The sequence below is a fragment of the Ranitomeya imitator genome, chromosome 5 (assembly GCF_032444005.1).
Source record: "Ranitomeya imitator isolate aRanImi1 chromosome 5, aRanImi1.pri, whole genome shotgun sequence".
Classification (NCBI taxonomy): domain Eukaryota; kingdom Metazoa; phylum Chordata; class Amphibia; order Anura; family Dendrobatidae; genus Ranitomeya; species Ranitomeya imitator.
The window spans coordinates 578,289,095-578,303,684 of NC_091286.1; the positions used below are offsets into that span (position 1 = coordinate 578,289,095).

Genomic DNA, 14,590 nt, shown 5'->3' on the forward strand with positions numbered 1-14,590 from the left:
TTTACGGCCGGCGCTGAGTCAGTGCAGGGAAGCTGACGGCGGGGGACGTGACAGACATCAGAATGTAAATATGTACTGTTTTGTTTTTTTTAACTTTTACAATGGTAACCATGGTAAATATCGGGGTTACTAAGCGTGGCCCTGCACTTAGTAACCCGATGTTTACCCTGGTTACAGGTGAACACATCGCTAGATCGGCGTCACACGCCGATCTAGCGATGACAGCGTGTGATCAGCGACCAAAAAAAGGTCCTGATCATTCCCCATGACCAACGATCTCCCAGCAGGGGCCTGATCGTTGGTCGCTGTCACACAAAGATATCGTTAGCGGGATCGTTGCTGCGTCACAAAAAGCGTGACGTTGCAACGATATTGTTAACAATATCGTTATGTGTGAAAGTACCTTTAGAAGCGCCATCGCCAGTACTATACATACCTTGCGCATGTGGGTGGCTGTTTTTCCCTCACTGCATTGATTGATTGAGGCACGGGATCGGAAGTGCAGAAGACTTCGGATCAAGCACAGTGCGCTTCTCTGAAGCCGGCAGTCAGGCTGCTGGAATAGCCTGCAGGATGACCTTTATAGATTCATACATGGGTGATGTCCAAGAAAGTATATCTTTACGGGCAGGAGTTTAAATTACAGGTAAAAAAAACAAACAAACAAAAAAAAAAAAAAAAAAAAACTTTCACTGCCAAGTTGCAGTGATTCTTGACCAAATTTACAACACTAAAACAGGAGATATCATTGTTTCTACTGCCTGTCAGTCTTCAAGGTTTTTGGATGTTACTGAAAAATAACTGAGTTGTGGAAATCCTGCAGGGAACAGAGGGGTTAATTTCTTGCGGATGTCAATTTTAATCTGGGGAAATGGAGACAAAGGGGAGGAGCTTGCCTACACACGTGGTCAAAATTGTTGGTGCCCCTCGTTTAATGACAGAAAAACCCACAATGGTCACAGGAATAACTTGAAATAAAAGATCCATGAAAATGAACAAATGAAAGTCAGACATTGCTTTTCAAACATGCTTCCACAGAATTAAAAAAAAAAAATAACTCTTGAAATCGGCCTGGACAGAAATGATGGACCCTTAATTTAATATTTTGTTCACAACCTTTTGAGGCAATCACTACAATCAAACGATTCCTGTAACTGTCAATGAGACTTCTGCACCTCTCGACAGGTATTTTGGCCACTCCTCAAGAGCAAACTGCTCCAGGTGTCTCGTGTTTGATGGTTGCCTTTTCCACATGGCATGCTTCAGTTCTTTCCAAAGATGCTCAATAGGATTTAGGTCAGGGCTCATAGAAGGCCACTTCAGAACAGTCCAATGGTTGAAAAGCAATGTCTGACTTTCATTTGTTCATTTTCAGAGATTATTTATTATTACTTTTGTCAGATTCAAGTTATTTCTGTCACCATTGTGGGTTTTTCTGTCATTAAACGATGGGTACCAACAATTTTGAGCACGTGTATAAGACAGAAGTTGGAGCACCTTCCACAGCCTGTGGTCCCACAGGCAGACACAAAAGGGAGGGAGTGGAGGACAAGGTTGGAATCCTGTGAGGCAAAGAAGATTTTTCTTTTTTTAAAAAAAGGGGTATTCTCAAGTTATGAAAATTGCTTTAGTTAGTTAGCATGAAAACAAGCAATTTTGCAATTTACTTGCTTTTTCTATCTGCCATCATTCTCCTTCAATGAGAACCTTTATCTTTCATAGTATAGAACTGGTTTCCATGGAGCTTGGCCACTAGTGTTTGCCTAGACCCTGGCCAAGTGTGCACAGAAGTTACATTCCAAGACAGAAGGTTAACACGTAACATCCCAGTCAGCTCCCCCAAGTGATTTAAAATACAACAGATAGCTGTTCACCTCCCTCAACTCCTGACTAGGGTTGAGCGAAACGGGTCGAAAATTTTCAAAAGTCGCCGACTTTTGGCAAGGTCGGGTTTCATGAAACCCGACCCGACCCCTGTGTGGGGTCAGCCATGAAGTCGGCGATCTTTTGAATCTGGAATCGGAATTCCGATACCGATTCCCGATATGTTTAAGATATCGGGAATTGGTATCGGAATTCAGATTTAAGTGTAAAATAAAGAATTAAAATAAAAAATATCGCAATACTTACCCTCTGACGCGCCCTGGTACTAACTGGGAACCTTCCTCCTTCGAATCAGCGCTTCCAGGACCTTGCGGTGACGTCGCGGCTTGTGATTGGTCGCGCGGCCGCCCATGTGACCGCTCGCGCGACCAATCAGAAGCCGTGACGTCACCGAAGGTCCTTCAAGCGCTGATTCTTAGGAAGGAAGGCTGTTGGAAAGAAGCAGGGCGCGTCCGAGGGTGAGTATATACCTAATAGGAATATACTCCCCCTCGGACGTGCCCTGCTTCTTTCCGGCAGCCTTCCTTCCTAAAAATCAGCGCTTGCAGGACCTTCGGTGACGTCGCGGTGACGTCACGGCTTCTGATCGCTCGCGCGAGCGGTTACATGGGCGGCCGCGCGACCAATCACAAGCCGCGACGTCACCGCAAGGTCCTGGAAGTGCTGATTCAAAGGAGGAAGGTTCCCGGTTAGTACCAGGGCGCGTCAGAGGGCAAGTATTGCGATATTTTTTATTTTAATTCTTTATTTTACACTAAAATATGGATCGCAGGGCCTGAAGGAGAGTTTCCTCTCCTTCAGACCCTGGGAACCATGGAAACCGACCCCGACTTTTTTATAGGATCGGCCGATTTCACTCGACCCGACTTTTGACTTTCGTGAAACCCGACCCGATCCTATAAAAGTAAAGGTCGCTCAACCCTACTCCTGACAAGCTGCTGTTATTAATGTTGCAAAATCACCTGCCCATACATCAATTTCCCACAGAGCTCAATCACAACTCTTGGCTCCCACTAAAGGTACCGTCACACGCAGCGACGCTACAGCGATATAGACAACGAGCCGATCGCTGCAGAGTCGTCAAACACGGCAACTCCAGAACGATGCAGGAGCGATCCAGTGACGTAACGGCGACTCACTTATCGTTCTCGCTGGTTGTTCGCTCCATGGAAAAACATTGCTGGCATCGTTGCTTTTGCTGTCAAACATGACGATACACGCCGACCTGACGACCAAATAAAGTTCTGGCCTTCTAGCTCCGACCAGCGATGTCACAGCGTTATCCAGATCGCTGCTGCGTGTCAAACACAATGAGATCGCTATCCAGGACGCTGCAACGTCACGGATCGTTGTCGTTCTCGTTGTAAAGTTGCTGAGTGTGAAGGTACCTTAACCCAAGGTGTGCACTTATCCAAATGTCCTGTTATCTCTGTGTATATATACTGTGATAACAGTGTAGACTTCAGAACAAACCACTGATAGCTGCAGGGCCATATTTAGAGTTTGTGCTGCCCTAGGCACTTAAGGTGTGTGCACATGTTCAGGATTTCTTGCAGAAATATTCCTGACAAAAACCGGACATTTCTGCCAGAAATCCGCATGCGTTTTTTTTTTTCGCATTTTTGACGCGTTTTTTCCCAAATGCATAGAATAGCGGGAAAAACGCAGAAAATCTGCAAAATTAATGAACATGCTGCTTTTTTTTTACCACAATGCGTTTTTTCGCGGAAAAAACCCCATCATGTGCATAAAACATGCAGAATGCATTCTAAATGATAGGATGCATAATGTATGCGTTTTTAATGAGTTTTTATAGCGTTTTTACACTGAAAAAAACGCGAAAACCCCTGAACGTGTGCACCTAGCCTTAGTGCTGCCTCCCCCTTTGGTGAGTATGACACTATCGGCAGTGACTTTGCCATAACTCGCTGATGTGAAAGTCGCCTTTTGCAGTAGATCGGGCAGTTTTTCTGCATCTGCCGTGTAACAGATCAATTACAGCAACACTGCGTTCGGCCTCATTCATTCCCTATGGGATTTGTGGCACTTGCCGTGATCTGGCAAATGCGGTACCATACCTCCCAACTTTTGAAGAAGGGAAAGAGGTATGAAGTTTGCGGCGCACGTAGTGCGGAGTGGCAAATTTTAGGCCATGCCTATGACCACACCCATTTCACAACTAGTCACACCCATATCCTCGTCCCAACCACAGCCATTTAGCACTGCTGATCACACTGTTTTATATACAATAATTATAAGCAAAAATAATTACTGTATAATGGCCACACATGATGCTCCATACTGTATAATGGCCACACATGATGCTCCATACTGTATAATGGCCACACATGATGCTCCATACTGTATAATGGCCACACATGATGCTCCATACTGTATAATGGCCACACATGATGCTCCATACTGTATAATGGCCACACATGATACTCCATACTGTATAATGGCCACACATGATGCTCCATACTGTATAATGGCCACACATGATGCTCAATACTGTATAATGGCCACACATGATGCTCAATACTGTATAATGGCCACACATGATGCTCAATACTGTATAATGGCCACACATGATGCTCAATACTGTATAATAGCCACACATGATACTCCATCTATATATATATAATTGTCTAAGGGTTTTTCCGTCTGTCTGTGTCTGTCTGTCTGTCCTGGAAATCCCTGCTCTCTGATTGGTCGAGGCCGCCAGGCCTCGACCAATCAGAGACCGGCACAGAATCGACGTAGAAATCCCGCGTCTCTGATTGGTCGAGGCCGCCAGGCCTCGACCAATCAGCAGCGGGCACAGCGACGATGATGTCATAATGGTTGCCATGGCGACAATGATGTCATAAAGGTTGCCTCGACCAATCAGCGATGGGCACAGTCTGCCGCGAATTCTGGAATCATCATTGTCCATATACTACGGGGACATGCATATTCTAGAATACCCGATGCGTTAGAATCGGGCCACGATCGGGCCTTCCGTCTTTCTGTCTGTCACAGATATTCATTGGTCACAGCCTCTGTCATGGAATCCAAGTCGCTGATTGGTCGTGGCAAAAACGCCCACGGCCATTGCCACAACCAATCAGCGACGCCCACAGTCCGGCGGCAATATGGCCGCTCTTTCCTCCCCGCAGTCAGTCAGTGCCTGCTCCATACTCCCCTCCAGTCAGCCCTCACACAGGGTTAATGCCAGCGTTACCGGACCGTGACCGCGACGTCATCACAGGTCCTGCGCTCATACGAATCCTGGGACCGGAAGCTGCCAGGTGCACCGCACACAGGCGCCGGAACTACAACGGGCTCTTCGGATGGTGAGTATATGTTTCTTTTTTATTTTGTAACCTGTTACATACGTGCCTGGGCAATACACTACGTGGCCAGGCATATTCTAGAATACCCGATGCGTTAGAATCAGGCCACCATCTAGTACTGTATAATGGCCACACATGATGCTCCGTACTGTATAATAGCCACACATGATGCTCAATACTGTATAATGGCCACACATGATGCTCCATACTGTATAATGGCCACATGGTTGGTCGGGAAGTGACCCAGGACTTTAAAAAAAAAACAAAAAAAAAAAACCTTGCTCAGGTGCCGCCCCCCGCATCGTCCCCGCCCTAGGCACGTGCCCTCAAGTGCCTAGTGGCAAATATGGCCCTGGATAGCTGAGTGTGTTACAGCAGAACTTGTGCCGAGATGTATAGTTCTACTATATAGTACTATATACTGTATATACTCTAGTATAGGCAGAGATTTTCAGCCCATTTTTTGGGGCTGAAAGTCCCCCTCTCGGCTTATACTCGAGTAATATCCAGGGGTCGGCAGGGGAGGGGGGAGCGGGGCTGTCTAATTATACTCACCTGCTCCTGGTGCGGTCCCTGCACGTCTTTTCCCCAGCGCTGACGGCTTCTTCCTTTACTGAGCGGTCACATGGTACCGCTCATTACAGTAATGAATATGCGGCTCCACCTCCCATAGAGGGTAACGGTGACCGCTCAGTACAGGAAGAAGCTACCGGCGCCAGGGAACAGACGTGCAGGGACCGCACCAGGAGCAGGTGAGTATAACGGGAGGGGGGGTGGTGGGGGGGTTGGAGCGCTGTGTGATATTCACCTGCTCCTCGTTCCGGCGCCGCTCAGGTCAGAGGGTGCGGTGACGTGGTTAGCGCGCGCCCTCTGCCTGAACGTCAGTGGCCGTGCAGGAGATGCTGAAGATGGAGCGGCGCCGGAACGAGGAGCAGGTGAATATTGAAAGTGCTGGGGGCCTGAGCGACGGAGAGCTGAGTATGTGATTTTTTTATTTTTTTATCGCAACAACAGCAAATGGGGCAGGTGTCTGTATGGAGCATCTATGGGGCCATAACGTTTGTGCAGCACTATATGGGGCCATAACATTTGTGCACCACTATATGGGGCCATAACGTTTGTGCAGCACTATATGGGGCCATAAAGTTGTGCAGCATTATATGGGGCCATAAAGTTTGTGCAGCACTATATGGGGCAAGTGTCTGTATGGGGCCATGATCAACGTTTGTGCAACACTATATGGGGCAAATATCTTTATGGAGCATCTTATGGGGCCATAATCAACATTTGTGCAGCATTATATTGGGCAAATGCATCTATCTTATGGGGCCATTATTAACCTTTATGCAGGATTATATGGGGCATATTTTAATATGGAGCATCTTATGGGGCCCATCAAACTGTATGGAGCATTACATTATATGGGGCTCCTGATTCAATATGGATATTCAAAAAACACTTAACCTACTGATGTCTCAATTAATTTTACTTTTGACATTTACTGGTAGCTGCTGCATTTCTCACCCTAGGCTTCTACTCATGTCATTAAGTTTTCCCAGTTTTTTGTGGCAAAATTAGGGGGGGGGGGGGGGGTTGGCTTATACTCGGGTCGGCTTATACTCAAGTATATACTGTAGTTCCCACTATCGTATACAAGATTTCTCTCGCGCATCACCCATACTCTGGATCCTACTACCACAACATAGACTCTCACCTGCCATCGAAACCTTCAAAAAGAACCTGAAGTCCTACCTACCTCTTCTGACAAGCCTACAGCCTGCAGTAACCACCGATCAACTAAACCGCTGCACGACCAGCTCTATCCTCACCTACTGTATCCTCACCCATCCCTTGTAGACACAGCCCTCGCAGGCAGGGTCCTCACTCCTCCTGTACCAGTTGTGACTTGTATTGTTTAAGATTATTGTACTTGTTTTATTATGTATACCCCTCCTCACATGTAAAGCGCCATGGAATAAATGGCACTATATTAATAAATAATAATAATACTATAACTGCAGCACTATTATTCACCAGAGCTGTCACTCAAGGAGGAGAGTCCGCCCCGCCAGAAATCAGGAAGTGAGGAGACCGCAAGGAGACTGTGAAGCTCTGAGCTGCTCAAGAGACAACCTGAGAATACTCTTAAAGGGAACCTGTCACCCCGTTTTTTCAGATTGAGCTATAAATACTGTTAAATAGGGCCTGCGCTGTGTGTTACTATAGTGTATGTAGTGTACCCCGATTCCCCACCTATGCTGAGAAATAAATTACCAAAGTCGCCGTTTTCGCCTGTCAATCAGGCTGGTCAGGTCGGGAGGGCGTGTTCACAGCGCTGGTTCTTCCTCAGCTTTACGTTGGTGGCGTAGTGGCGTAGTGGTGAACAAGCAGCGCGCGATCTGCGTTGTCATCCCTTTCGTCGGTGGGGGCGGCCATCTTCCTGGGGCCGCGCGTGCGCAGATCGAGTGCTCTGCTGCACGGGGCTTCAGGAAAATGGCCGCGGGATGCCGCGCGTGCGCATTAGAGATCGCGGCGGCCATTTTCCCTACGCCACCAACATAAAGCTGAGGAAGAACCAGCGCTGTGAACACGCCCTCCCGACCTGACCAGCCTGCCCTATTTAACAGTATTTATAGCTCAATCTCAAAAAACGGGGTGACAGGTTCCCTTTAACATACTTCTCAGTCTTAAATGTAAAAAGACAAAATAAAAATTAGATGAAGCAAGTGATACAATATTTTCCTGTGTATTTTACGTATCCTGTCCCCTTAAGTTATATTATTTACACTCTGTCCGCTAAAATTTTTCCAAACTGATGATAATCTTACCTTGCACACCGCTGAAGATATTGTCTAAGTCTGCGAGAGCTGCATATTTATCTGCTGATGGCTGACTTGGTTTACCAACAGCAGCCGTTTTACTAGGTCCAGTTGAATTAAAGGCTCCAAAGTCAGCGCTGGAGGACTTGGGAAAGTTGTCAAACTGAGCAAAGTTTGCATTTGCGTTTGTACCTATAAAATAAAGCTGGATTTCTTGAACTAGTATGGACAGATGCTGAAACATTCACCTAAATGCAGTTAGACGAGAATCTATGTTTAAGTATAAGAACATAAAGGCAGCAGGCATACTAGTTTCAGGCCAGAATGACACCAGATCATATTTTTTTAATGAAGTTTCTAGAAGTTGAGAGAATATAAATAGACCATCCCAAAACCAATCTAAAACAGTCCCAAGCGTTCTTAATCTCTGAACTTTGAAAATAAAAAAGTAACTTTGGACAAAATGTAGGATTTGGATAGTTATGGATATCTACTTGACTGGAAAGTTTCACTTTAAATGCACCATTCAAGGGATACCCTTGCTATCCTTTTGCAGCTGAAACCTATGCTGTCCATGGCGGTCACACGTAGAGTTTACACAGAAAATACTGTGACTTCCAACCATTGCAGTTGGCAGTGACAATTTCCAAGTGGCTCATAGTCTTGGACATCACAGGCATCAGCGGCAGCCAGGCGGAAGACAGTCAGGGGTCCGGTGAAGAGCGCTGCCCAGAGTTGTAGGCCAGACTCCATCAACCGCTGCAATACTGGCGGGAAGTTCACTGCACCTCAATTATCAACTTTGGCAGATTATTTTGCAGATTGTACCCCCTGCAATCCATTCACAAACACAAGAACATCTAGTCTACAATCTAAAAACTACACACAGCTAGTACAAATAAGACATCAGAAGCCGCCCTGATGAGGGACGGACGAGACTTACGGTAAGAGGTCTGCAGAGAGAAAGCAGACGTAAAGTCACCAAAACTGCAGCTGGTAGACAGCGTTCTGAACGCTGAGTGGCCATGAAAGGTGAAAGAGGAGGGTGGAAAAAGAAAAAGAAGGGATTGCAGAGGAAAAAAAAAAAACAAAATGCCATGTTTAAAGAAAAGAAAAAGCGAATAATTAGAACAAAAAAACAAACAAACAAGCATGACCAAATGAAAATGCAAGCCGCTAATACTGTGCAGCATTACGTGAACCAGGCGGTACGGACATGGTACAAGCACACACTCCACCTAAACTGTGCCAGCGGGCAACGCACTGTACTCGACTACAAAAGGGGACACCATGGTGGGGACCAACGAGAGGAAGCTTTCTTTCCGGCTTGTCTTTAAAGATACAAAGAGTCAAGACAATGACCTTACAGGCTTCTTCCCCCGGACCACCAACTACTCTCTTCTGGTAATGCAGGAAGCTGTGCTATAATAATGGAGCTCAGCACATTCCTCGGACAGTCAATGTTATTCTATAAAAGCGGCAGGAAAAGCTGGGTACTGGTGACCATCTCCTACACTTTCTCCACAGCTAAGGACTATAAGGAGCGGCGGCAGTCCTAATACAAAGGAATGGGGGCGAGAAACACCGGCTGATGCTACATGTGCAATCTTAATGGATTAGAAATAGATTTTGCCATTGATCGCATCGCCTCTAGGAGACAAAGCGCTAATGTGGTGGGCGCAGAAAATCATCAAGGATCAATCTGCATGGAAAGGTGATGACTGAACACATCTGCCAGGACATGTGCACAACCCACAGGCGTCATTCACCTGTCCTATTTATTACAGTACCTGCTGACGGTGCACCCAGCGGAATCGCACCGCCGTCATTAACACCGCTGACCTTCTAGTGTTCACAAGTAGCGGAAATCAGGAGGGGTTTCTGTTGCTTTTAATCGCCATGTTTTCTGCATATCTCCACACAAAGAGAAGCAATAGGAATCTTATCTGATAAATGCCTTTTAGAACAGGATTTCCCATTTAGTTCTAATGGATCGTACCGTTGAACAGCGTCTTTAAACACAGTGAGACTGTTCATGAAACGACAGACTTCGCCTGAACAGTAAAACACAGATCTTTGGTACAAAATAATAAAGCATTTAATGCTACGTGTGAACACGGCCTTACTAGTCCTCCAGGAAAACATCGCAGATCCTGACAGGCCAGACTAGTAGGCACACCACCAAAAGAACAAAAAAAAAAAAAGACAGAGCTGTATTTATACTACACAAATAGAAATATTACAGAGGACTCAGCCATGGTCGCCTGTACTCAGGAGCCCAGCGTTTCCTGAAGACCCTCACTAATGACTGATGGCGCTGAAGAGCCATAACATGAAAACCACGCACCGGTGACGTAAATAACATTGGTGACGATGGCATCTAACAGGTGGTGCGATATATTCGGCTGCAAGTGAACATTCAGCTAGTGATGAAAGCAGGAAATACGGGCAGTTGTAAGGAGCTACTGACCAGACTGATCATAGAAGACAACCATAATGGTTAGCACCTACCAAAAGTGGTCAAAGCAAGGACAATCAGTGACAGACAGGATCATGGATAGCATGCCCTCTATGGGAGGAGGCGAGCTGGGAGAAGTAGCGTGATGCTGGGAAATCTTAATCTTGACATTTATATGGATGTTACATAAACCTCCATCACGTTTCTAAAATTTATTAAAGGGAACCTGTCACCTGAATTTGGCGGGACTGGTTTTGGGTCATATGGGCGGAGTTTTCGGGTGTTTGATTCACCCTTTCCTTACCCGCTGGCTGCATGCTGGCTGCAATATTGGATTGAAGTTCATTCTCTGTCCTCCATAGTACACGTCTGCAGAAGGCAAGATTGCTTTGCGCAGGCATGTACTATGGAGGACAGAGAATGAACTTCAATCCAATATTGCAGCCAGCATGCAGCCAGCGGGTAAGGAAAGGGTGAATCAAACACCCGAAAACTCCGCCCATATGACCCAAAACCAGTCCCGCCAAATTCAGGTGACAGAGTCCCTTTAAGGACCAAATACAACCCTTTATGGCAGACAAGTTCCCTAAATGGAAGGGGGCCACTTTCAGATGGACACCATTCAGTAAAAATTTGAGAAGAGTTTGTGGTGTTGACTTGTCTAGAAAACGAAGTCTAATCCTTAGGGTATGTTCCCACGGTCAATAAATGCTGCGGATTGGACGCTGCGTACAGTCGCCGCATCCAACCCACAGCGGCCAGATGTTACAGCAGAGTGGATGGTATTTCAAGAAATTCCATACCCACTGAGCGTGCAGCGGCGCCCACGGCTTACCTGTGGAGACGTATATTATGGAGCAACGTGGCACAGCTGTGAGGTGCACAAAGAAGGTTCCCAAACCAGTGACTATTAAAAATAAGCTTTGGCACTCAACTTTAGTATGTCGTAAATTTTATTAGCAGCCACTCGTACAGACGTTTCGGTCAGTATTATTGACCTTCTTCAGTGTACTGCATTGACATCAAAAGAACAGAACAGCAAAATAAACCATCAATGTACATGAAATTTTAACAAAAATTCTCTCAGTTCCATAATGGAACAGAGAAGACTAATACATAATTATATACCGTGCGTATATAGTGATGGATGGGAGGATGGGGAATGGGAAAAAGGGAAATAAAAATAAAAATGAAGGAAAGAGAAAAGATCATACCTTATAGTCAAAGGTAGCAAGAGTGTAGCTCAAAATGTAAGTAAGGTCCTAGTGTAAGTTTACAGGGAAGGTCCTAATGTAGATCCTAAACAGGAAAAGGGGAGCATATCATGACTGAGTAATTTATAATGTGCTTAGACTATATTAATAAGAAAGTAACTGACCCGTATACAAGTCACAATGAGGGTCATGTGTAGGGAAAATCCAATGGTGGCTCTTGACTATGGTAAATAGAACTGAAACTAAATAAAAATAGAGCATAATAGGCAAAGCAGGGGTGCACATGTAGTAACAACAGACAGGAAAGATCTACATACCCTATGAGAGTAAAATGTATTGTATGGGTCTAACAGGTGAGCCAAAGGAGACCTCTAACCTAAATTAAAGGATAAAATGGATATGTAATAAAGGGAGACCCCATAAGATATGATGTCAGTCTCTGTTGTGATGTCTTACCCAGGATCGGCCGTAGCTAAATATGGACCAAACAAGTGTGTTGTATGGATCTAACAGGTGGACCAAAGAACACCTCTTGCCTAAATAGAGAATAAAATGTACCCTCGGGCCTTTATTACATATCCATTTTATCCTTTAATTTAGGTTAGAGGTCTCCTTTGGCTCACCTGTTAGACCCATACAATACATTTTACTCTCATAGGGTATGTAGATCTTTCCTGTCTGTTGTTACTACATGTGCACCCCTGCTTTGCCTATTATGCTCTATTTTTATTTAGTTTCAGTTCTATTTACCATAGTCAAGAGCCACCATTGGATTTTCCCTACACATGACCCTCATTGTGACTTGTATACGGGTCAGTTACTTTCTTATTAATATAGTCTAAGCACATTATAAATTACTCAGTCATGATATGCTCCCCTTTTCCTGTTTAGGATCTACATTAGGACCTTCCCTGTAAACTTACACTAGGACCTTACTTACATTTTGAGCTACACTCTTGCTACCTTTGACTATAAGGTATGATCTTTTCTCTTTCCTTCATTTTTATTTTTATTTCCCTTTTTCCCATTCCCCATCCTCCCATCCATCACTATATACGCACGGTATATAATTATGTATTAGTCTTCTCTGTTCCATTATGGAACTGAGAGAATTTTTGTTAAAATTTCATGTACATTGATGGTTTATTTTGCTGTTCTGTTCTTTTGATGTCAATGCAGTACACTGAAGAAGGTCAATAATACTGACCGAAACGTCTGTACGAGTGGCTGCTAATAAAATTTACGACATACTAAAGTTGAGTGCCAAAGTTTATTTTTAATGGTCACTGGTTTGGGAACCTTCTTTGTGCACCTCACAGCTGTGCCACGTTGCTCCATAATATACGTACTCACCCTTCCGTGTGCACGCTGTCTACCATGTCTTCACTGATTTTCTCCTATAATCAGGAGGAGACTAATACTATTCTTTCTAAGTCCAATTTTTCTAGTGAGTTCCTCAAGGCCCCACCCAGGGAGACCAGGGGGAGAGATCTGGAACGTGAGTCACGACATTTGGTCAACTTGGAGTTACACTGCGCCACGCTATCGGAGTATCTCCGGGTCAAACGCATACCAAGGGGCCTCAGAGTACCTCTAAGACCAACTCTCTTCAGTGACTCCTCTGCTTTCTGTTTAAAGTTTGAGCAAATACTCAATAAGTGCTCGTTTGATTTAATGACTAACTGTTGAACACCTACAAGGTGCAATTACTAAATCAAGTGACACGATTAAAAACATTGAATCGCAACTAACATCATCGTGCACAGCAGAGGAACTTGGTACCCTCAAAACAAAGATACAGACCGTTATTGATCAACACAAGAGGGACACTGAGAATCGGAAAAGGGTTAAATTCCAAAGAGACTTAGAGGATTACGATAACAACCGTGTGTATTATTGGCGCAATAACTCATTTCCTCGCTCTGACCCATCTAGGTCTGACCACTATTCGTCAAACGAAGCATCTTCATCAGGCTCTGATACAGATAGAAGAGGCAACCGCATCAACATAAATCGTCATTTTTTAGATCAAGGCAGAAGATACCCAAGAAGAAAAGGCCCCATCGGAGCCAGCGGAGGAAGAAATCCAGATTTTTACAGTCACTCGCTCTCAGGTACTAACTCTTTAGTTATTAACATTTCTTCAAGAACACTCAGTGTTGCGGAACACAGCCTTCTACAAAAGGGACTTTCATTCTGCCCTTATTCCAAATGGAATACATTCGGACTTGATATGGAATTACAACGTTTCTACCGCCGCATTAGATTAGTGACGCATTTCTCTAAGGTTGAAAACACACGGGTCTCTGACCCTTCCATACATCGAACCCTTATATCTATAGACCAACTTGGTCTTCGTAACAAAAGCACCTATCGACCACCCTCAGGCTCACACGCAGTAGAAACATTTATCGAATTTGTTGATAAGGCATTTACACAACTGCGTCGAGACTCTGACAGTGGCAAATTGCATTTTTTACCCAATCTGACTAACCTTGACCTTCAGGCATCACAGATATTACGCGAAGATAAAAACATAATCATCAAACCCGCCGATAAAGGCGGAGCCATAGTCGTTATGGACAGGACAGACTATATCAAAGAGGCTTACCGCCAACTGGGTGATAATACAGTCTACATAAAATTGAGTAAGGACCCGACTAACGACATACGTGATGACATATCATCCATACTAAAGACATATCTCGATTTGGGTGTTATCGATAGTAAAACAAGGGATTTTCTCATTAAGGCTAATCCAGTCACGCCTGTACTCTATCTACTGCCTAAAGTACACAAGAGCCTAATCAACCCACCAGGCCGACCCATTATTGCAGCTACAGACTCCATCCTATCACCCATTTCCATATTTTTGGAAGA

General features: G+C 44.9%; 1 protein-coding gene across 8 annotated transcripts in view; it reads right to left on the reverse strand.

Moving 5' to 3' along the window:
• LOC138638492 (arf-GAP domain and FG repeat-containing protein 1-like) overlaps window positions 1-14,590 on the reverse strand; it is a 78,375-nt gene that overhangs the window by 12,957 nt on the left and 50,828 nt on the right. For all 8 annotated transcript variants that reach the window (XM_069727829.1, XM_069727827.1, XM_069727830.1 and 5 more), the window contains one exon: window positions 8,048-8,230. In XM_069727829.1, the coding sequence (XP_069583930.1) occupies window positions 8,048-8,230 (183 nt within the window). The remainder of the gene's footprint in view (window positions 1-8,047; window positions 8,231-14,590) is intronic.